The 24,678-nt window shown below is 49.9% G+C and overlaps 1 protein-coding gene across 1 annotated transcript in view; it reads right to left on the bottom strand.

The window, feature by feature from the left end:
* SCARA5 (scavenger receptor class A member 5) overlaps positions 1-24,678 on the bottom strand; it is a 134,048-nt gene that overhangs the window by 14,797 nt on the left and 94,573 nt on the right. The window contains exons 6-7 of the mRNA XM_018051873.1: positions 23,265-23,363; positions 21,347-21,403 (exon numbers count right to left, since the gene is read on the bottom strand). Coding sequence (XP_017907362.1) covers positions 21,347-21,403; positions 23,265-23,363 — 156 coding nt within the window. The remainder of the gene's footprint in view (positions 1-21,346; positions 21,404-23,264; positions 23,364-24,678) is intronic.

Below are 24,678 nucleotides of genomic sequence, written 5' to 3'. Positions count from 1 at the left end.
AGGGGCTGGGCAGAGGGTGCCGTCAGACAAGAAGACAAGGAGGGGAACGGAGCTTGAGGGGGCACCATCTCAGATGGGGAGACAAGGAAGACCTCGAGTGGAGACCCGAAAGAGCTGAGGGAGAACACGGACCCCTCTATCTTAGAAAAACCCCGCTCTGTACTCTGGCCTAACGTTTTCACATCCTTTAAATCTCAAGCTTGGATGGCACATCTGCCAGAAAAAGCCTCCTGCGGTCACCCGCTCCCATCCAAGCCCCCATCTGTGGACGTATCTTATCACTTCATGTAACAGTTGCCTATCTACCCTTTTAGGACATTGGGAGAATTCCAAGGTCAGGTCATAGAGCCTGATACAGCGCCTGGTACCTCGACGTGCCCAGGCTGGGCCCAGTGAAAGCACGCACAGTCGGAGAGCATGCACCCCGGGGGGCAGGTCCTGTCTAGTGGACACAGCCAGTGACTCGGGTGGGAGCCTGAACGGAGAGTCAGCACCACGGCTACCAGTGTTTCCAACACCCTCCTTACTACAGCTCAGGCTCTTCTACTCACTCCCCTCACTGACATCTTCTTTCGGTAGGACGACCCCAGGGCTCTGGACCCGGAACTCGAGCTGTTGGCTCGATGTCCGTACATTCTACATGAGAAAACAAGGATGTGGTCGGACGTGCGATTATAGTGAGTGCTGAAGGAAGTCCGGAGAGCGTCACTTGGATGCTGAAACGTTAGAATTCCCAGGAGGCTTCAATGTATATGGAAGTGGCAAAAGAATATCTGGAAACAGGACAACTTCAAAACATTGGAAGCATACGGTAACCATAATTATGGGGCTCAGAGCGTCAAGTTCAAGGCTGTTTCTGCCCCAGGCTCCCCACACGCCAAGCAAGGTCACAGCCTGCATCAGTCCCGGGGATATGTGTCCCCCAACCCACACACACCCAGACACCAGACACCAGAGTTGATTCATCAAGCACTGAAGCCTGTCCCTGGTCACAAGCTCCCAGGTCCCCCAGTTTCAGGACTTCTCCCTACGATGGAGGCTGAACACAGTCCCTTGGCCACGGGGTCAGCAGCCACTGCAGGCCCCAAAAGAATCAATGAGGCAAATTTCGATCTAGCACCATCTTATGGAACATAGCACTAAGCTAATATATATATATTTTTAATGTGGACCATTTTTAAAGTCTTTATTGAATTTGTTACAATATCGCTTCCGTATTCTGTTCTGGTTTTTTGGACTCGAGGTATGTGGGAGCTTACCTCCCCAACCAGGAATCAAACCCACACCCCCTGCATTGGAAGGTGAAATCTTAAGAACAGGACTGCCAGGCAGGTCTCTAAGCTAAAATTTTTTAATCCTTTCTTCCCCCTAACAAGAGCGCATCCCTGTGGCTACCTCCCTGAGGAAAACCATAAGCTGAGATTTGATCTGATTATGATGCTAACTGCCCCAATGAGGGACTCAGACAGTCTAAAGGGGCAGTCCCACGAACAATAGGCCTGGCCTGCTTTGCCCTAAGAGCTACAGGGGCGGCCGGAGGCAGGCCGTTCCCAGGCCAAGCAGTCATGCCACCTTTGGGAACCCGCTTGGGGAACCTGCTTGGGGAACCACCCAATGATGCCAACACTGACTTCCTCTCCAGCCTGAGACGAACGTCACAACTTGCTAAGAGGTTTGGGTTTCTGTGGGCAGAGGGTGTAAACTCTGCCTTTTCCCAGCAGTTTCTGCCCTAGAGCAATGCTTTCCCACCAAGCAAACCACCACCACTGGGAAATGCGCTCACCCCACAGCTGTGTCAGCCCCACAGAATGAGAGGCAGTGTCTAGGAGGCTGTGTCAGCCTGGTTTGTGCCCAACGCCCCTCACCCTGCATGCCCCATTATACTTCCTGTAAGTCCAGGGAGCTAATTCCTTAGACATCCACCCAGAGCAGTCTCCATGGAGTGTGCCTGGCTATTTGGGGTTGAGGAGGTGCCTCTCTTTGCACAGGACAGTAGAGGGAGGTGGAAGGCAGTGGTTCAGATTGTTCAAAACCCTGGCACTGGGACTTTCCTGGTGGTCCAGTGGTTAAGACCTGGCCTTTCAAGGTAGGAGGTTCAGGTTTGATCCCTGGTCGGGGAGCGAAGATCCCACATGGCTTGGGGCCAAAAAAACAAAACATAAAACAGAAGCTGTATTGTAACAAGTTCACTAAAGACATTAAAAATGGTCCACATAAAAAGAAAATCTTATAGAAAATAAAACCCAGACACGCCTAAGCCAGTAGACAGAGGGGATGGCTCAGCTGGGGGCAAAGGTCCGCATGCTTTCACAGCTTCCTGTTGCCTCCCGAAACAGCTGCCCACTTCCTTCTTCACGTCTCCACTTCCTTCTTCACCTCCCATCGCAGTGAAGCCCCAGGAAGTCCTTCCTGAGCAAAATGTTGGCATGCAACCCTGAAGAACTCACCACGCCCAAGCAGTTCCCATGTGGATATCTGAGCTTGATTCACAATGGGAACCCCCCGAGTGAAGAGGATATGACACTCGCCCTCTTGTTCAGTCTACTCTGCAGACTGGAATCTACCTGGACATGTGCCCACGGTTTGCAGGTGGAGAGTAGGGACCACCACTGGGTTCCCCACCCTGCTATCTGCAGGAAGAGTTCCGCCCACACTCCACCTCTGCTCTGGGAGACCCGGGCTCAAGAGAAAGACCGAGCGCCGCTCCTCACTGAACACCTGGAGGATGAATGGGGAGTTGCTGACTCGACAGCCTGTCCCAAGCCCTTGGCCACTAAGTCCTGGGCAGAGTTTTTCCTGGCTACCACTCTTAGCACGGACACTGCACTGCTGTTTCCCCTACAGCTCCAGATCTGGGGTCACAGGTTCTCCTCTGCTTCTTTTTTCTGAGTCTTTGCTGCTCTGCACAGGCTTTCTCTAACTGCGGTGAGTGGGGGCTACTCTTCATCATGGTGTACAGGCTTCTCGCTGCAGTGGCTTCCCTTGTTACAGAACACAGGCCCTAGCTGCACAGGCTTCAGTCGCTGTGGGGCATGGGCTTAGCTGCTCCTCAGTATGTGGAATCTTCCTGGACCAGGGATCGAACCTGTGCCCCCTGCATTGGCAGGGAGATTCCTATCCACTACACCACCAGAAAAGTCCCAGATCTGCCTTTTTATACAAGGCAGCGGACAGAAAGAGTCCCTTCCATCACAACCTCACACAGCAGCATCACTTTTTGTCTGGCTGGGTAATCACAGGAGAGGAAGCTGATATAGGAAACCCAGGGCAGGAGACTGGCCCTTTCTGGCTGGGTAAGCTGCTTTCTCTCTCCCAGATCAAAGGGTTCAATCATTTCACCAGCAAGTTTTCCAGTGCTTCAATAGTTCTAAGCCCTGCTGGGAGCTTTCTGCCTAGCTGCAGGGCCAGACCATAGAACCCACCTCCTCATTCTCTGACCTGCTCTGCTGACCCTGCCCACTACCCAGGCCACTCCTGGGATTGACAATGAGGCTCTCATCCACCCTCCTGAAGCAAGACCTCAGGTACGCTCTTAGCCCCTCAGTTAAACGGTGGCCCCTCAGGGTGGCCCCTCAGGCACAGATGAGGTCAGACTGTGAAGAAGAACAAAATATGATATATGGATGAAGAAGCCTCTGCATTTTCTGGCGACACCTCTAGCAACAACTTCTTCACACTTAGTTGTGGGTTACAGATGTCACCACTGTTTGACACATGCAGCTACTTCTAGGTAATCGCCACAGTGTCTTTGGGCTTTTCTAACCATCACAAGGAGATCAAATCGGTCAATCCTAAAGGAAGTCAATTCTAAATATTCATTGGAAGGACTGGTGCTGAAGCTAAAGCTCCAATACTTTGGCCACCTGATGCAAAGAGCCAACTCATTGGAAAAGAACCTGATGCTGGGAAAGACTGAGGCCAGGAGGAAAAGTGGGTGGCAGAGGATGAGATGGTTGAATGGCATCACTGACTCAATGACCTGAATTTGAGCAAACTCCAGGAGACAGTGAAGGACAGGGGAGCCTGGCACGCTGCAGTCCATGGGGTCGAAAAGAGTCAGACATGATTTAGCAACTGACCACCACCAACAAACCACCACAAATAATGCAGAAACCTAGAAGGGGTAACAGAGAGCTGAGCAGAAGCATAAAGAAGCAAAGAAGGTGGAATGAATAAGCCATGTTGGACATGAGACCCTAGAGTGAAGACATGAGCCCTGGTCCTGAGGCCACCAGAACTGCCTTGGATTCTGAAGACCTTCTTGTTCCAAGCTCTGCAAGCCTTAGTATTACAAGCCCTAGTCTTCTGAAGTCTTCCCGGGTGTCCTTACTATATACCCACATTACCTGAACTGACCCAGTGAGTCTCTGGTCTGTGTTACCAAAAATGCCCAAAGACAGCACCTGTGATCCCATGCACCCATCGAAGGGCTGGTTAGCTACTCGCCTCTTGGGTGTTGAGTGGGGAGGGGAACTCAGATGGAGGGAAGCATGGTGATTCCTGTGGGGAGGCAGCAGGGGACAGTGGCTTGAGGCTGATTCTGGACTTAGAAACAGGGTTTCAATTCCGGCTCCACTAAAGACCCGATGGGACCGCTCTATACTTAACTCTTCTTACAATGGGGAAAATGGTGATGGTTGGAGCAAGTATGCATGTCAAGGACTTGGCTCGTCATGGACACCCACCACTGTGAGCCCCAGCCCCACCAGCCTGCACTTTGCCCAGCAACCTGTGGTCAGCTCTGAGGCATCTTCATGCCTTGTGAGGATGGCTTGGGTACCAGTAGCCCCATCAGGGATATATCCTTTTTAATAACAACCAAAAAAAGGCCATGCAGTGAAGCATGGAAAATCTTAGTCCCTAACCAGAAATCGAACCCGTGCCCCCTGCATTGAGAGCATTGGTCTTAACCACTGTACTGCCGGGGAAGTCCCCAAGATATACTCTTGAGAGTCTTGTTGCAAAGCAAGCTTGCTGCTTGCGGAGTGGGGGAAATGGTGGGTGGGGTGGGGGGCAGGCTCAGCCCTCCAATTGGATTAATCTCCTCCTAACTTCCTCTGCTCTCCCCAGGGCTCAGTTCCTGGCTTCTTAGCCTGGGAGGGGAGGGGGACAGGGGCGTCAGCAGAAGACTGGCTCCTGCTGTCAGCAAGATTCTACTCACTAATGCAAGCTGGATGTGATTCGTTAGGCAAGACTGCTCCAGAACGGTCTAGGAATGTGAGCCAGGGCTGAGGCCACTCAGGGGCTCCCAGCACAAATCTAGTATGTAGGGATTCTGTTTTCAAAACAAATGCTTGCTCTCTTTGCCTTGTAGACATATAGATAGGAAAAGCAAGGTCCTAGACAAAGCAGGCTGGGTCTACCCCAGGTGCCCTGGCCTTGGCATTGAATGTCAATGTTGGCCTTGAACCCACCCCCTGCCCCCACTGCATATACAGCATTCCTCTCCACTCTGTATCAGGCCTGACAGCTGCTCATTCTGCCTCTGGGAATGGAAGGGAACTTGACAGTATCTCTGGGGAATCCATTCCAGGATTTTAAAACCTGCATCTGGTTTCACTCACAGGGCGCTGGCATCTCTGGATGGCTCCAGGGTTTTTTTCATCCAATTATTCCCTACCTTACTTTACTCTATTTACTTTGGGTTTCAGGGTTATAATTGAGGGGGCAAGATGCCGAATATCTTTCTCTAGCGTCTGGTGGGAGCACAGCCGAGGGAGTGGCTGCAATATTCGGCCTCTCCGTGGGCGTGGGAGGACAGTTTAACAACCAGTAGCTACCATCTTGGAACTGGTTTTGAGAGCTAGGGGACCCTTTAGAACTACCCACTGCCTATGGGGCTTGTCTGCACCTGGCTTAGAACCACCCTGACCTCAGCGACAACAAAGGCGGATTCTGCCAGGGAGAGATTTCAAATCAAGGATGGATGACGAAGGGAACTCATGGACACCTAGCACCTGCGTGGGGCGGCATGTCAGGCCCGGGGCAGAGCGCTCTACCCACGGCTTTGCTCATTTACTTTTCTCAATGGCTCCATGAGTTAGTCATTATGACCTTCACTGAACAGAGAAATGGGCCCGGAAGAGTCAAATAACTTGCCTAGGGTCACACAGCTGCTCCGAAGTGGAGCCGGGGAGGAAGAGCAAAGGCCCTTCATTTTCAAACCACAGAGCCAGCTGAACACTGAAGACAAGTATTTCCCTCTTTACACGAAAAGTGCCTTTCATCTGTCTCCCAGCAGTCCTCTGGAGCTGCAGGAAAGCATGTCTCGAGGAGTAAGACAAAGAGCCTGGGACTTCAGCAGTTCCTGGCCATGGGCTGTCTCTAAGAACCACCTGAGTGCTTCAAAATCAACCAGGAGGTGCTATATTTAAAATGGATAACCAACAAGGACCTGCTGTCTAGCACAAGGAACTCTGCTCAATGTCATGTGGCAGCCTGGATGGGAGGGGAGTTTGGGGGAGAATGGATACATATATATGGTTGGCTGAGTCCCTTCGCTGTATACCTGAAACTATCATAACATTATTAACCATCTATACCTCTGTATAAAATAAAAAGTTTTTTTTAAAAAAGATCAACCAGTGGGAAAGTGGGGAAGGGACATTTCTGAACAGATGGCAGGTGTTGTAAATGTCCAGCCAGGGCTAAAAGCACTGCTGTAGGGGACAGACCTAGGATCAAGCCTGGGCTACGCAATTTCACAGTAGCTGGGTCTTCTGCAGTGGTCCTTAACCTTTTTCCAGCCAGGCTCTGCTGCAGGCCATCACTTCTAAACTGTAGTCTGGCCTGTGGATGCACCTTATAAAATGCTATTTCCTAATGGTGCAGGCATGCGTGCTATGTCGCTTCAGTCGTGTCTGACTCTTTGGGACCCCATGGATTATAGCCCACCAGGCTCCTCTGTCCATGGGGATTCTCCAGACAAGAATACTGGAGAGGGTTGCCATGCCTTTGCACCAGGGACCTGTTTCATGGATGACAATTTTTCCACAGACTGGGAGGAGGGAGAGGATGGTCTCAGGATGATTCAAGCACATTACATTTATTGTGTGCTTTATTTCCATTATTATTACATCAGCTCCACCTCCAGTCATCAGGCATTAGATCCTGGAAGCTGGGGACCCCTGCTGTTAGGCACATCAACATCACCTCCTCCAGGAGGGCCTCCCTGACCCATGGCTCCCACACATGAGAAATAGCCTAGCACTGTTCCCTCAGCCAGCCCCCATGCCCCCACCATAGTCAGCTCTGGAGAAGACAGGCATTCAACATCCTTGTGGTTCCCACTCGTAGCCTCACTTGCAGGCAGAAACCTGGCATGCTGCCATCAACAAGTGGTACTAAGTGAGTGAGTGAGTGGATAAATGAATGGATGAGGGGCTCCCAGAACAGAACCAATCCCTAAGAACCCCAGACCCTGCTGGGATATGCATCAGAAGGGCCCAAAAGTCCAGGAAACTTTGCTTCTCATGAGACAAGAGGAGGGGAAACCAGGCATAATCCTGAAATCTCACAGCTCCTTTAGGTGTGTTTATCTTGCCTTCCAGACCCTGCCAAAGCAAAACAAGTCAAAAGACAGGAGGTTGTGGGGAACAGAAATAAACACATGGGGCTGGGAAAATAGGCTCTGATACTCTGCAGCTGCAGAGTGGAGCCCCAGGGATAATCTAGACCGGCTGCCCTTTAAGGAGACTGAACTTTCCTTCTGTGAAGAAAGAACTCCCGGTGCCCCCCAGCCAGCCTGCAGCACGAGGGCTCTATGCCGCCCAGACAGGGCACTGCTCTTTCCCCTGACATCCACGGCAAATGTGGTCCGTATGTGAAGGACAGGAGCCATTCCACAAGCCTAAGGAATTTCCAGCCAGGCTCTGCTGGAGGGCATTGCTTTTAAACTGTGGTCTGGCCTGTGGGTGCACTTTATGAAATGCTATTTCCTAATGGTGTGGGCGTGCGTGCTAAGTTGCTTCAGTCGTATCCAACTCTGTGACCCTATAGACCGTAGCTGTCCAGGCTCCTCTGTCCACGGGGATTCTCTAGGCAAGAATACTGGAGTGAGTTGCCAGGCCCATGCCATGCCCAGGAAGGTCAAGGGATCTTCCTGACCCAGGAATTAAACCCTAACTGACTCTAAATATGATGCTTTATGCCTCCTCAAAGCATTTTTGTTAGGTCTCATTTGATCTTTGCAGTCCTCCTCTGGAGTGGTGGGTATGATACCCATTATACAGATGAGGAAACTGAGACTCAGAAGGAAAGTGACTTCCTCAAGGTTATGTGATAGTGGCCACACGTGGTCTCCAGTCCAGCAGTCCCACAGGTCACTGTACTGTGTCTTTGATTGAGGGGGTGGGGTTTACTTACTGGGCAGAAAGAATAGCAGAAATATCTCCCAATTATCACCGTCCTTTTTATGCGGGATTATTTTTTCTTAACTGTTGACTCACCCATTGGCCCCCTCAACTCTACTGCATATCTTCAGAAACCAGGAATTTGTCTTGGCTCATTTTGTTTCTCTAATGCCCTATGGGGCTTCAGCAGTGGCTCAGCAGTGAAAGAATCCACCTACAATGCAGGAGATGCAAGTTTAACCCCTGAGTCGAGAAGATCCCCTGAAGAAGGAAATAGCAACCCATGAGAAGGCAATGGCAGCCCACTCCAGTACTCTTGCCTGGAGAACCCCATGGACGGAGGAGCCTGGTAGGCTGCAGTTCACGGGGTCGCTAAGAGTCAGACACAACTGAGCGACTTCACTTTCACTTTTCATTTTCATACACTGGAGAAGGAAATGGCAACCCACTCCAGTGTTCTTGCCTGGAGATCCCAGGGACAGCAGAGCCTGGTGGGCTTCTGTCTCTGGAGTTGCACAGAGTCGGACACGACTGAAGCGACTTAGCAGCCAGTATTCTTGTCTGGGAAATCCCATGGACAGGGGAGCCTGGCTGGCTACAGTCCATGGGGTTGCAAAGACTCAGATTCGGCCGCGCGCCTGAACAAGAACAGCAACGACGCTCCAGTCATGGCTGCCTGGCTCCCAGCAGGTGTTCAATAAAAATGTGTCTGATCAAATGATAAATGAAGCGCTTTCCCTGCCCAGTCCTGAAGCAGCGGTTCACTCCCATCACTGCTCGAGAATGTTGCTAACAGAAGCTCTGCCGGGAACTGGATTTGTAGGAATTTACTGGGCAGCTCGGGTAGAGACCTGAGTCCTTTGCTCTGCATTTGTTCCTGGGCTTCTCAAAGGGCAGTGAGAGGTCAGAGAGGGTCAACAGGCCTTTAGAAATAGCAAGAAAAGCTGTAGAGCCAGGAGAATGGCCATGATCCCAAAACCCCACTCTGTTACATACATAACTGTGAGGAGGTGCTGATGTTCACACGGCATTCCTCTAAGGCTTTCACAGACCATTGCCTTACCTCGAGGGTTCATGAGCAATGCTATTGGCCTTTCCAGCCTGGACGGGAGAGGAGTCTGAGAGAGAATGCATGCGTGCTAAGTCTTTTCAGTCAAGTCCGACTCTTTGCGACCCCATGGACCGTAGCTCACCAGGCTCCTCCATCCATGGGATACCCCAGGCAAGAATACTGGAGTGGGTTGCCATTCCCTTTTCCAGGGCATCTTCCTGACTCAGGGATTGAACCCAGGTCTCCTGCAGCTCCTGCACTGCAGGCAGATTCTTTACCTCTGAGCCACCAGGGAAGCCCCTGGGGGGAGAATAGATACATGTGTATGAATGGCTGAATCCTTTTGCTGTTCATCGGAAACCATCACAACATTGTCTGTTAACTGGCTATACTCAAATACAAAATAAATAGTCTAATTTAAAAAAAAAGAAAAAAAGACTGTTGGCCTTTCCTAAAAAGGCTCTTTCACACCCTCTGGCTTCGCTCATCCTGTCCCCACCCTTCCCTGTTTCCTCTCTCTATTCTGCTCTCTTTCAAGTTCAAGGTCTGAGACGCTTGGCTGGAATGCTTTCCCATCTGTGTATTCTAAATCCTTGCTGTTTGTTTTTAGTTTTCCTTTATTTTTGGGTGTGCAGCAAGTGGGATCTCAGTTCCCCAATCAGGGAACAAACCCACATTCCCCCTGCATTGGCAGCGTAGGGTCTTAACCACTAGGCCACCTAGGAAGTTCCAAAATATCTTCATTTCTCTCTTGCTCTCTTTTTTCTTTTGTTTTTGTTTGTGTTTTGCTGTACCATGCAGAATCTTAGTTCTCTGACCGGGGTTGAACTCATGCCCCCTGCACTGGGAGTGTGGAGTCTTAACCACTAGACCTCCAGGGAAGTCCCTCTAAACCCTTGAATCCTGCCTGCACAGTGGGTCCACCACTTTCTGGCTCTACCTTGGCCAAGTAATTTAACCTCTCAGAACAGCTTCCCTATCTGTTAAATGGGACAATGACATACCCCTTAAAGAGTTCTTCTAACATATGAGAAACGCTGGGCTGGAAGAAGCACAAGGTGGAATCAAGATTGCTGGGAGAAGTATCAATAACCTCAGATATGCAGATGACACCACCCTTATGGCAGAAAGTGAAGAGGAACTAAAAAGCCTCTTGATGAAAGTGAAAGAGGAGAGTGAAAAAGTCGGATTAAAGCTCAACATTCAGAAAACTAAGATCATGGCATCTAGTCCCATCACTTCATGGGAACTAGATGGGAAACAGTGGAAACAGTGTCAGACTTTATTTTTGGGGGCTCCAAAATCACTGCAGATGGTGACTGCAGCCATGAAATTAAAAGACGCTTACTCCTTAGAAGGAAAGTTATGGCCAACCTAGACAGCATATTCAAAACCTAGATAGCATATTCAAAAGCAGAGACATTGCTTTGCCAACAAAGGTCCGTCTAGTCAAGGCTATGGTTTTTCCAGTGGTCTTGTAAGGATGTGAGAGTTGGACTGTGAAGAAGGCTGAGTGCCGAAGAATTGATGCTTTTGAACTGTGGTGTTGGAGAAGACTCTTGAGAGTCCCTTGGACTGCAAGGAGATCCAACCAGTCCATTCTGAAGGAGATCAGCCCTGGGATTTCTTTGGAAGGAATGATGCTGAAGCTGAAACTCCAGTACTTTGGCCACCTCATGCGAAGAGTTGACTCACTGGAAAAGACTCTGATGCTGGGAGGGATTGGGGGCAGGAGGAAAAGGGGATGACAGAGGATGAGATGGCTGGATGGCATCACTGACTCGATGGACGTGAGTCTGAGTGAACTCCGGGAGTTGGTGATGGACAGGGAGGCCTGGCATGCCGCGATTCATGGGGTTGCAAAGAGTCGGAAATGACTGAACAACTGAACTGAACTGAACTGAACATATGAGGAGCTCGGGGTGGGAGGTGGTGGTGGTGAGTTCTCAGTAAATAGTACCGAGCTGGTGGCTCAGAGGTAAAGCGTCTGCCTGCAATGCGGGAGACCCAGGTTTGATCCCTGGGTCGGGAAGATCCCCTAGAGAAGGAAATGGCAATGCACTCCAGTATTCTTGCCTGGAGAATTCCATGGATTGAGGAGCCTGGTAGGCTACAGTCCACGGGATCGCAAAGTGTCGGACATGACCGAGTGACTTCGCTTCGCTTCCCTTCGCTTCGCCATATAAGCCCCCAGGATCCTGGTGGGAACAGAGGCACCGGGGCAAGGGACTCGCCCAGCCTCTAAATCAGTGAATCAACCAGCCATCCTTCCCCGACCACAGTATCCACAGGACCTCCTGGGATGCATCCACAGGCTCTGCCTACCTCTTTGTTCCCTCGGAATTCCACAACAGTACTCTTTGGAAGAGCGGCTGAAATTCAGCACCAGGGGAAATAAGCCCATCTGAACAATTGGTTCCAAGTACATCCCTGAGGGCAAGTGCAGCCGTGAAATGAACGCAGTGGCAGCTAACTCTGATCCAGTTACATCAAAAAGACACAGTGGTGGGGACCTCCCTGGCTTAAGCTATTGCCTCCAGCATCTTTCCACCCAACCTAAATTGACTGAGTACAGGGTCATGGGGATTACGAACAATTCCTGAGTTGGTTGGGTTGCTTTCTCAATAAACACGTTAACCATTCCTGGTTTTAATGTATGTCTCAACTTAAAGCTTTCTTCAAACAAAACCCACATCAAAGACTAAAACTTCAACTCTTCAGTGGTTCCAAGGCACTGTTTTTGTAGAAAATGCCTCACTCACCTTTGGTCTGAGGTTTGTATTACTAAAAGTTTTCTTCAGGGCAGATCCCAGAAACCACGAGCTGTTTGCCAAGGACGGGGGGATGCTGTGGTCCTCCAGGCCCCCAGGAGGATGGGTGTCAGCTGAACTTGGTTCATGCAAGAAACAGAGATGCTGTGTGCTCAGTGGCTACATCGTCTCCAACTGTCGTGCGACCCCATGGACCATAGCCACCAGGCTCCTCTGTCCACGGGATTCTCCAGGCAAGAACACTGGAGTGAGTTGTCATTTCCTTCTGAGGGGGCTCTCCCTGACCCAGGGACCAAACCCATGTCTCCTATATCTCCTCCACTGGCAAATGGATTCTTTACCACTGCGCCACCTGGGAAGCCCAGAACACAAATCCCAGTGGGCCTGTTAGTGACCTCCCAGCATCCTCTATTCTCTGTGAGATCTCGGATTCTCCAAGGGGGCTGCGTTGCCCCAGGGCCCAAGCTTCAGCTCTTCCCTCTCTGTTTTCTTGACTGGGAATGTCAGAGGCTCTCAGGCAGCCCCCTATTCCCACTACACTCCCCCACTTCACCTCCTGGCTTCTTAAAGGAGCCCAGCTTTGTGCTTTTCCTAGGCTTCTTGGATCTATTCAAAGCCATCAAACCAAGGGCGGCTCGGATTCATCGGAACTGAGCGGCTTTCTGCATCAAGCAATCTGAAGGTCTCCTGGAAGGGGTCGCTGGAAGCTTTCAGGAAAAGTCACTGGATTTGTTTTCGGAAAGCTTAATACAGGCTCTTGGCAAAGCGAAATGCCGACGGGGCCAGATCGTGCGCAGAGCAGAGGAGAAAAGAGGAAATTGCGGTTGGAGAGGTTCAGGGGGTGACCTCAAGGCCACAAGGCTGGGTCAGAAGGGCACTCAGATCTCAGGATTGCTGCTCTGCAGCCCGCCTGTCCCCTCTCCTTCTCAGGAAATCGGGGATTCTGCAAAACGGGATTTTCTCTAAGGGAAGTAGCTCAGTGAGAGCAGAGCAGTGGCAGCAGGGAAGCCTGGGCCCAAAGTGGACCTTTCCGTCCGGGGAACAGCCAGCCTGCCGGGCGCCAGCTCCAGCTGAGGTGCCGAGGGCCACTGTGGACAGCTGGGGCTCCAGTGTCCCGGCCCGGGTCCCGCCTCTAGCCTGGGCCTCCACCCGGCTGTTCACCTCCCACTGCTGCCACATCACATGCCGCTTGCAGCTCATCCTGGCTGCCCAGAGACCAAGCCCGACCTCCTGTCCACAGATCCCCACTTGCTTTCCTGGCCTCAGTTTTTGATTCCTGTTCCTAAACCTTGGCTGCTGCACCAAACGTTTTGGGTTTATCAGACAGTGCTCTGCTGTTTTACGTGAGGTTCTCTACCTTGAATTCCTTCACCTTCTCCAGACATCAGATGGACACCAACTTGGTCTTCAAGACTTGGATCAAAGACACGTCATCCAGTGACCCGCTTTGTACATTCGGCTCCTACAGCCCCCACCATGCTCTCTGAGGAATGTTGCCTGTCCCTCTCAACTGCCGGCCTCTGAGCTCCCCAAGGTGAGGACAGGTCTTCCTCATGGGGCCCTCAGCCAGGGCCTGGTCTCCAGAGAAGGACGAGTGAATGTTCGCTGCTGCTGCTAAGTCGCTTCAGTCGTGTCCGACTCTGTGCGACCCCATAGACGGCAGCCCACCAGGCTCCCCCATCCCTGGGATTCTCCAGGCAAGAACACTGGAGTGGGTTGCCATGTCCTTCTCCAATGCATGAAAGTGAAAAGTGAAAGTGAAGTCACTCAGTCGTGTCCAACTCTTAGTGACCCCATGGACTGCAGCCCACCAGGCTCCTCCGTCCATGGGATTTTTCCAGGCAAGAGTACTGGAGTGGGCTGCCATTGCCTCCTCTGGAATGTTCGCTAAGTAAGTGAATAACTGACATTCTCTTCCCTAAGTGTTTCTTTCCTTCCACACATCTAACTTTTCTCTGTGACAGAAGTAAGACGAATCCCTCACCCTCTTGACTCCCTTCCAAGCTGGCTCTGTGCTGTGCTGGCTGGGTTACTGACCTTCAGGTTTCAGGCCTCTACTGTTCCTGCTCAGTTCTTATCAGGTTCCAAACACTCCTTATCTTCCGTCCTTGTGCTCATTTCTCTCTCAAGTGTCTCCTGCTCTGCTCCAGCCAGCACCTGAAGGGGTATTTCTTGTCCAGTTGTTCAGTTGTGTCCAACTATTTGTGACCCCATGGACTGCAGCACCCCACTCTTCCCTGTCCTTCACCATCTCCCAGAATTTGCTCAAACTCATGTCCAACCATGTCATCCTCTGTCTCCCTCTTCTCCTCCTACCCTCAATCTTTCCCAGCATGAGGATCTTTTCCAGTGAGTCGGCTCTTTGCATCAGGTGGCCAAAGTATTGGAGCTTCAGCATCAGTCCTTCCAGTGAATATTCAGGGTTGATTTCTTCAGGGTGACTGGTTGGATCTCCTTGCTGTTCAAGGGACTCTCAAGACTTGCTGTTCAAGGGACTGTTCAAGAGTCTTTTCCAGCACTACAGTTGGAAAGTATCAGTTCTTCGGCACTCAGCCTTCTTTATGGTCCAGCTCTCACATCTGAACATGACTACTGGAAAAACCATTGCTTTGCTGCGAGACAATTTTTCTGAGTGAGTTTTGAATCTCTGTGTATTTTCAGTCACCAAAAATAAAGGGAAGGGAAGAAACATTTAAAAAATACTTTTCCATCTCCACCACCCTGTGGTGTTTGCATCTGTCAGGGACACTATGTGAGGATAAAGAGAAGGGATGAACAAAGGCAGAAACTGAACACAATCAGTCAGGAAGAACAGGAAAAGCCCGTGAGGGGGGAAGTGTTGCTGTCAGAGGCAGAGCCCCCATCCCAGGCATGAAAACTTCAGTGTGGCTGATCCCAGAAGCCCCCAAGTAGGTGAGACAGTCAAGGCTTGGTGAAATAAAGAACAAACTCTGAGATGGGGGAAAGTCTCTTAAAAGTAACTGAGACTCTAAAAAAGTACAACTAGGGATTTCCCTGGTGGTCCAGTGGGAAGACTTCACCTTCCAATGCAGCGGGTGCAGGTTTGATCCCCGGTTGGAAGCTAAGACCCACATGCCTTGGGGCCAAAAAACCAAAACATGAAACAGAAGCAATATTGCAACAAATTCAGTAAAGACTTTAAAAATGATCCACATCAAGAACTTTTTTAAAAACTAAAAAAATAGGTAAAAAATACAACTAGTGAGTATAACAGAAGAGAAGCGGTCTCAATGACATAGAGAACAAACAAGTGGTTGCCAGTGGGGAGAGGGAAGAGGGGAGGGGCGAGGCAAGGGTAGGGGATAAAGAGGTACAAACTATTAGGTATAACATAGGGATGTTCTGTACAGCTTGGGAGCAGAGCCAATATTTTGTGATAACTGTAAATGGAGTATAATGTTTAAACACTATGAACCATTATATTGTACATCTATAACATATGACATTTTATATCAACTAAACTTCAATTATAAAAATAGATTTTAAACAATGAGCATTGGTAAGGAAGAAATTAGCAATTTCATATTAAACCCACTAAGGAGAGTGGCCCACGAGGACCCCATGCTGACCCCCATGTCAAAGGCCAGAGAGAATGACTCCGAGAATAACAGAGAATCCAAGATGGCGGCTCAAGGACTGCTGGCGGACTCCAGACCCGCCTTGGGTGTTGGCTCTGCCCTGGACGAATGCCTCTGGGTCTGGGCGGCCTCCTTATCCTCTTCCTCAGCTTTCTCATCTTTCCAACAGGCACACGATTTATGCCTCCTGGATAGGACTGGAGAATTAAGTGAAATGGGGGACACAGACACTTGACTTCTCCGAGTACCAGGTGCTGATTGGTTAGCAGTCCTGAGTGAGTGCCTACTTCAACTTGGAAATGTGGTTTACTTTCAAATCATGCTGTTGCTGAGGTAGCAAAGTTGTACCAGGCATAAAACGTGCACACAGTTGGACTAATAGATACAAGTAAACATAAAAAGTCGGGTAGCTCTGTCCCTCAGGTCTGAAAGAATGCTAGCTTCTGGCGCTACACTATCCCAGACAGGTTCCCTGGCATCTCCAGGGACAGGGATGGATGGAAGGCAATTCATAGACTCCAGTGGGTGGTCTTTGCATCCTATATTCTGAAAGAGGCTTTCCAGGTGGTGATAGTGGTAAAGAACCCACCTGCAAGGCGGGAGACAAAAGAGACTTGGGTCAGAAAGATCCCCTGGAGGAAGGCATGGCAACGCACTGCAGTATTCTTGCCTGGAGGGTCCCATGGATGGAGGGGCCTGGAGGGCTATAGTCCATAGCGTCTTGAAGAGTCAGATCCAACTGAAGCAACTGAGCGCGCGCGTGCGACACACACACACACACACACACACACACGTTCTAAAAGAGAGATAGAAGGAATTCTCTGGCGGTCCAGTAGTTAAGACTCTGAGTTTTCACGGCAGGAGGCATGGGTTCAAACCCTGACCGGGGAACTAAGATTTCACATACTGTGAGGCATAGCCCGAAAACAAAACAAAACATTGAGAATCGGTTAAAGCAGAGACAGAGACATCCCAGCAGCAATGGAAAAGAACTGTCTAGAAACCACCATCCTGATCACTTATTTTGAGCTTATATCTGCATGCTAGGGTGTCCACTGGTTCCCCACCCTGCCAAACACACAGAAACCTATTTCCCTACATACTGAACACACACACAAGGTGTTAACCATTTTTCAATTTTTCTGAGATGCTACTGATAGCTATTGCTAAGCTCTGACTTGGAATTTACCCCTGGCCCCTCCTGCGTACATTTTCCCATGTGAATCCTAATTGAGGAAACATTTTTAAACAATCTGAATTTACATCCTGCTTGAAATTCACGCTGTGGGGCTTAAACAACACAGATCCTTTACTTACTCCCTCGCTGCAAAAATACTGTGTATTTTTCTTGCAAATGGACCATCGATGAGGGTAAAACAAATGTCTTTCTGTCTTGAGATGTGTAAACCTAACTTTTTTTTCTTGGCCAAACTCTCAAAAGCCAAACATGGTACCAGCCTTGCCTCAAACAAACAAACAACAACAACAAAAGACCTTTACCTCTCATCAAGCAGAAATCAGAAGCTCTGCATTCTGTTTAGCCTCACTTTAGCCATGACCTAGCCGGGAAACTGTGGGAATTCTGTCCAGCTGTCTGGAGTGGAAGAGGAGGTGGTTTGAAATACCATCCAACCCTTATGACTCCAAAATCCTAAGACTCTAAAACCCTATGACTCCAGGCCAAAACAAGGATCAATAATTACAAGATCTTGTTCTGAAAAATAGTTTAATATTGACTTAAAACATGGGTCCTGAGAAGTCTTTGCTATAATGCCTTCTTCAAAGGAAAACCTCCAACTTCTGATTCTGACCTGAGGAGGGGTCTATGTTTTTTCTCATCAATCCTTTTAATGTAGTAACACCCCCACCTGCTGGAGTTTTAGCTTTTTGCTGTTAAAGGTGGGAGGCGGTGGTGGACGTTTTGTTGCTAAGTCATCTTGGATTCTTGGGACCCCATGGACTGAGGCCCTTCAGGCTCCTCTGTCCATGGGATTTCCCAGGCAAGAATACTGGAGCCATTTCCTACTCCAGGGGATCTTCCTTTCCCAGGGATTGAACCTGGGGATCCTGCATTGCAGGCAGATTCTTTACCACTGTGCCACCAGGGTAGGAGGTGTTTGGTAAAGGTTCCAGGCCTCAGGGGCAAGCTGGGTTCCTAGAGGAGGGTTCCTCCTCACCACATCCTTTTTTAAGGAAGGTGGAGCCCTGGACTGAGAACTTTTTCTTTCACCCTTGGGAACTCATGGCGGGGCTGCCCTGGGCTGGAGGAATGACTAAGAAACTCCCCCAGAAGTAGGCACTCAGCATGTGTCAGAATTTCCTCACTTTTCTGTAAGATGATCTCCTGGCCCCTCCTCAGAACCTCAGTCCCAGGGATCCAGTGAATGCCTCTGGGACCAGAGTTCCGTGGAAACATAACCAGGAGTCTGACTACAGTGTGGGTTTGGTGTGAGCAGAGGCAGCCTGGTGGGTGGAGGCCGTGGGAAGGCGCAGGTCTCAGCCCGGAAGAGCTTCAGTCGCCCTCCTTCAGCCTCAGGCCCTGTAACCCCTATCTCCAGGTGGGGGTTCCTCGAAGTTATTTAAGGAGCCCACTCCTCCTCTTCAAGACCAGGGGCCTGGGAATTCCCTGGTGGTCCAGTGGTTAGGACTCCATACTTTCACTGCCAAGGGCGTGAGTTCAATCCTTGTGTCAGGGACCTAAGATCCCACAAGCTTTGAGGTGCACCAAAAAAAGGCGCAGCGGTGGGGACGCTTCCCTGCTGGTTCAGTGGTAAAGAACCCGCATGCCAATGCAGGAGATTCGGGTTCCCTCCCTGATCCAGGAAGATCCCACGTGCTAAGGAGCAACCAAGCCTGTGCACCGCAACTATTGAGCCTGTGCCCTGCAGCCCGGGAGCCATAGCGATGGAAGCCCATGCACCCTAGAGCCCGTGCTCTGCAACGAGAGAAGCCTGAGCACCACAGCTAGAGAGTAGCCCTCACTCGCAGCAACGAGAGAAGGTCCACGTGCAGCATAGAAGACCCAGTACAGGCAAAAAAAAAAAACCAGAGGCCTTCCTCTCATTCCAGAATCAGAGAGGGCCGAGGCCTGGGTGTTCTGCCCTGCCTCTGCTCCTTGCCCTGATAGTCTCTCCTCCCCCACTCCAGGCCTCTCAGAACGGGAAATGGACAAGGCCGTTCAGCCTGGCGGGTCTGCAATGTTGTGTGTGTCTTATGTGTGTCTTTCATGCCTTGCATGCTGCATGTACGGTCCCCTGTCGATGGGGTTGAACCTGCAAAGCCACCCCACTTTCCTGCTTCATCACCGATGGAGACATTTTGGGGCCTTGTCAGGGGCAGTTACCTGAGCTCTGGGCTCCAGGGAGGGTACAGCCCCTTCAGGGCAAAAAAGAACACCAGCAGTGCCTGAAAAGGGGCTGGCCAGCCTCTGAGTGCAGAATAGAGGCTCCAGGGCCAAGTAGATTCGATGCCCTTCCCCCAGGCTCCCTGCCCATGCCTAGGGAAGCCCCCAACCTCTGCGACTCAGCTCTCTCCCACACCCATCCCCCCGTACACTGTGCCTCCAGCTTCGGGGCCCAATCCGACTGCAAAGCCCACCCAGCCAGGCCCACCGAGGCAAGGTAAACAGAGATCCCTGTGGGCTGCATGGTGACTGACGGCCCACAGCTCTTCCAGGCTTGCCCAGCGCAGCCCAGCCCCTGCTCTTGAGTCAGCAGGAGAAGCTGCCAAAGAGCCTGACAAGCGCCCGTGGGTACACACTGGGTGGGCAGTGTCTCTGCTATCCCTCTCAGAGGTCATCTTTCCACCGTCCCTCCTTTCCCACCACCCCATCAGGACTTCTCCATTTCACAGGGGAATGTCAGGGTCCTTCTCAGCTGCCTTGGCACTGTTCTACCAAAAGTCAACAGTCAACAAAGAGCTGTAGAAGGCAGTGTTCAAGAGACAAAGTAGTTTGCCCAGCTCTCAAAGAAATGGGACTCAGATATATCACTGACATCCTAGATCAGACCTAGACTCCCTTCCTTTGCCTTCAATTTTTTTTTTTTTTTTTGGCTCCTGCACGGTCCAACACATCTCTTCTAGCTGAGACATTCCCAGTCAAGCCCTTGGCTGTCCTTGAAAGGGACTCTAGATAATGCTAGAAAGCATATAGATTGCTTGTGGATTATAGCATCCAAGGTAAGGTGTGGAGAAGGACACAGCAGCCCACTCCAGTATTCTTGCCTGGAGAATCCAATGGACAGAGGAGCCTGGCGGGCTGTGGTCCATGGGGTTGCAAAGATTCGGAAATGACTGAAGCAACCTGGCATGGCACAGCAAGGGAAGATGAGCGTATGGAGTCCCTGTAGATATGGGCATACCTGTCCTCAGGTACACCCATCGCTTTAGAGAGACAAAAAGCTATCACGTACATTTCTCCTATTGGATCCTTAATCACTGTCCTAGGAAAGGAAAGGGCAGAGGAAGTAGGAGGCAAGATAAAGGTTCAGGGACTTTGGAGAAGGTATTATTCAAGAGCAAGGTCTCTTGGCCCTGTATAGCTTGGATGGAAGTGTCCACTGAAACCAAGCATCAGCCTTCAGAAAACCTCACGCTGGGTCCAAAGGGTGCATCTACAGTGGTGTCTGTCCATTTCCCCAGGCCCTGGATTCCTGGAGAGCCCACACCAGAGCCCCTATGCCTTAGAAGAGGGTAAACAGCTTGAGCCTTTACGCAGATGGTAGATTTTAGAGCCCCCAGAATACTATGCGCTGGTACCATTTTTTTAACTTGGCTAGAAAGTTCTATTCATTGAAACTTGGCTTGGAGGCTCGCTCTTCTCTGGCGATCTCTCCAAGGTTCTACATGGAGCCCTTCATAGTGGAAGTCAGCCCTGGAAAAGACTGTTATAACTAGATAAGCTGACTTTCCTCGTAAACATTGTAGGAAGGACCCTGGTTGGAGAGACATCCATTTCTGGACTCAGTGGTCTGCCAAATGAGATCTCCAGCATCACTGCTCAGTTAGTGGCAGAGGAAAAAAACAAACAGGATTCTGCTTAGCCTCAACACCTTTCCCCATATAACTACCCAGGTAGGTCAAGCTCTTTAAGGAAGTCAGTAACTGAATTTTAGCAAGCATCTCTGATGATTTGAGAAAGTCTGTCTGAATTGTGTATTACATAGGATACTAATAATTAATACTGAGTCCTAACCATGTGTCCTAACCACCAGTTACATGGATTGACTCATTTAATTCTCACAATGACTCTATGATGTAAGAACACTTTTTATTCCCATTCTATAGATGAGAAAACTGAGGCACACATTACATAGTGAGGCAACCAGAAAGACGCCTGGGCAGTCTGCCTCCAGACCCTTCCACACAACCACTGGAAACATAGCCTGCGCCCCTGGGGTATAATTCTCTCTTGCTGGACAAACTGAGCCCTGGAGCAGGTAGGTAGCTTCTTTGACACTGGAGTCGGGGCCAATGGCTCCATCTCCCAGACCCCAAAACTTGTGGGGCTGCTTGGGGCAACAGCCACACCCGTGCTGACCCAGAATCCCAGTGACCCCAACAGAATTTCCTTACTGGCATCCACTGTTCTGTCTCCTTTCTCTCCTTTCTCCCCTTTTGGGCCTCGATCACCTAGAACAGAGGAGGAAAACCCACATTAGAAATGGAAATAAATCCGCATGGTGAACAAAGTCTTATCACCAAGAGCCATTAACCCCAAACCAGAGAAATGCTGAGGCAGGAGCCCGCAGACCTGCAGGGCATGTATGGCAGGAAGGGTAAGAGCTCGAGTCAGTTATGCTATCTGTCCAGTCCTCCTTGCGAGCAGGGTGGGTGGGCACCAAGCCGAGAAGTTTCCTTCCCTCTTAATTAAAACACAGAGGAGCATCGCAGCACAGACTTAAAGGAGTGCATGGTATCCCACAGGGAGAAGACAAAGAAAAGATATTCCTATTAAATAGCCAAAATTTTAGAAGCTCAAATCCAAGGTTGCTCTAATAAGCCTGCAGGGAGAAAAGGAAGCAGGGAGGGTCTTCAGTTACAAGGAAAAACACAGGGTCTACATCAGGCAGATTTTTTTGGTGGGAGAGGCTATACAACACGAGGAAGAGTTTCCAGGGAATTGTGGCATTTCCTTCCCGGGATATGGTTAAAAGAACAGAGCTCTTTTCTCAGCTAACATCTCACTCTACAAAGAAGTTGAAAGGTCCTGACACCACTCAAGGGGACATTAAAAAGACCAGGGATTCCATCCAAGTGCCTCCAGAAAGACAACTGCAAATCGAAAGCCTATGGCAAATTCTCTCATGAAAAAAAGGAAGCCAGCAAGTTCCAGGGGAAGATGCCTTGTGTGATCTAAGTTTTGGGAAAAAAAAAAAAAAAAGCAACCATATATGTAAATATGAATGTGTTTTGGGGAAAAAGTCTGGCAGGATGTGCTCCAAAGTGTTTACAGTAGTTACTCTGAAGAGGAAGCATGTAAGAGACCACGAAGGAGGGCACTCACTGTTTACTTTAGACTTCATACATTTCTGTATTGTTAAATTGTTTTTCGTAAGCATGCACTGCTTTTGTAATGTGTTTTAAAAATCAATTTTTTAAAATGTGGATATAAGAGGAAGGAAAACCTCAGTCTGTTTAATCACCAGTCAGAAAGTAGAATAAAAATTCCCAGTGATCCAAGATTAACAGGTCATCCTTGCTGTAGGGTGAGAACATGTGAGGAGGCAAAGGCCAGGGAAAGAGTGTCAGACGTCTTCTTCTGCAATAGCGCTAGGAGGTTTGGACACTTGAAACGAACATGAAAAGATGGGAATGACTATAAAGTAGGCTCCCCTGAAAATGAACAAGGTGACTATTAACACGAAGGAAAACAAGTCAGAAGAAACACTATTGACGGCAGAAATCTGAGAACTGGTTCAAGTTTTAACTATTTCGGGGATCAGAAGAATATGACAAACTGCAAGGAATCTGGCAGTACTGGCGGGAGGGGCTAGCCTGGGCTTGCAGTCTCCGTTCTCCTGGCCCGGTTTCCTCTCATCACGTCACTGAACTGCAAGCACAGGAACACTCCCTTGCATTTCTATAGTGCTTTAGAGTTGACCATGTTTTCACTCATACACATCCCATGTAACCCTCATGAGAGCCCTGTGAAATATGGCATCACGAGGATTTCTAGTTTGGGGATGGAGGAACTGATGCTTAATGGGAATTCCCTGGTGGTTCAGTGGTTAGGACTCCACGCTTCCACCGCAGGGGGCATGAGTTCGATCCTTTGTCTAGGAAGTAAGATCTTGCATGTCACATGGCACGGCCAAAAAGAAAAAACAAAAGGAAGAAAAGCAGCAGATGCTTAAAGAGATTCAGTGACTTGCTCAAGGTCACTTAGTGGGTCAGTGGCAGCACCAGAATTTGCATCCGGTCCACACTCCAGGACCCACGCTGGTGTGCAGGGGCAGGTGGTGAGCAAGCAAGCTCTGAGATGCAGTGTTACCTTTGAAGCCACGCATGCCCATTGGTCCAGTGGCTCCCAGCTTCCCTTCATCACCCTTGGGGCCAGGCAGTCCTGGGGTCCCTCTCTCCCCTGGCAGACCTAGGGAGACAAGAAAGTTTTGGGGCCTCAGACTCAGAACTGGAAGGGCCCTCAGTGACCACGGTCTGGCTCAACCTTGCATCTTCCTGTTGCGTCTGCTTCTTGATTTTTTTCAGTTAAAGATGCTGCAAAAACAGAGCCCAAAAGGCCAACACAAACTCTCCCCATCAGCACCTTTAACCCAATGAGTCTGGATCCCTCCCCAACAAAGGTCCAAGTCTATTGTGAGCAATGTTGGAGGCGCCAAGCTCATTTGGGCACGCTCTCGTTAGCTCTACCTATGCTAGAGATTTAGATTTGCAAAAAAACTTTGAGCCTTTTGAATGTGCCACGCACTTTCTTGAATGCTTTTCATTAAGTATCTTATTTAATCCCCCCCCATAATCTGAGGTGTTTTTCCACCTGTATTACCAATGAGAAAACTGAGGCCCAGGGAGGTGAGGCAGTCTGCCCAAGGTCACACAGCAGACACTGTTGGAGACAGGATCTTAGCCCTGATGGGCTGGCTTCATCTCAGGCTGGATGAAAAGGGCTTATTGGTACTTAGGGTAGGAAGAAGATGAAATCACTCCTCATTCCAAAGGAAAAAAAAAATAGAAAGGTCCCTTCCCTGCAGCAAACACAGGGAAGTGTAGAGAAGGGGATGGCAGGCTGACAAGGAGGGAGGAAGTCCAAAGCTCAATAATTGGGGCGAGATAGCCTGTGGATCTATCAGGCCCCAGGGCTCCTGGCCACAAGGCCCGCGACACCAGCCACAGGTCACCATGGAGACCGGAAGTCAACAATTGCTTTTATCCAGTGAGGCCTCCACCCCTGGAGGCCTGACCTAAGCCTAAAGTTATCTCTGCAAAGCAGGGCACTCTGATTAACTAATTAATTGTTCTTTCCTGCTCTGAATGTTAGTTCATTTTCTTTGGCCTTTTTCCAAGACATGAAGAAATCTGCCTTTCACTTATGATTCCTCTACAGCAAACACCAAATGACCAGGGTCCCAAGAGGGTGGAAGGACCTCAGAAAAGGGCTTGATTCCTTCCCCCTCCCCGCCCAATATAACATTCCTGTAGGCCAACAGCCCTGCTGTCATGGAATTCTGAATCTCATGCAGGATATGCCCAGGGGTCCCCATCCCATCACTGACTGAGGGAGAAAAAGAGGTTCAACTGCTCTGGAAGCCCTTGGGCATCCTTAACTTCTGAGTTAAGGGAGCTGCGCTGAGAGGCGGAGGCCAGGAGTGAAGGCCAGGCTCCGAGCTCCGCCTCCACCAGCCTCTGCCTCCTTCCCTGTTTGCAGCCTCCTTAGAGATTTAGGAAGGAGA

Source organism: Capra hircus, chromosome 8 (genome assembly GCF_001704415.2).
Source record: "Capra hircus breed San Clemente chromosome 8, ASM170441v1, whole genome shotgun sequence".
Lineage (NCBI taxonomy): Eukaryota > Metazoa > Chordata > Mammalia > Artiodactyla > Bovidae > Capra > Capra hircus.
Note: the sequence above shows the minus strand (reverse complement) of the source record. Positions and strands in the feature narration are given on the sequence as shown.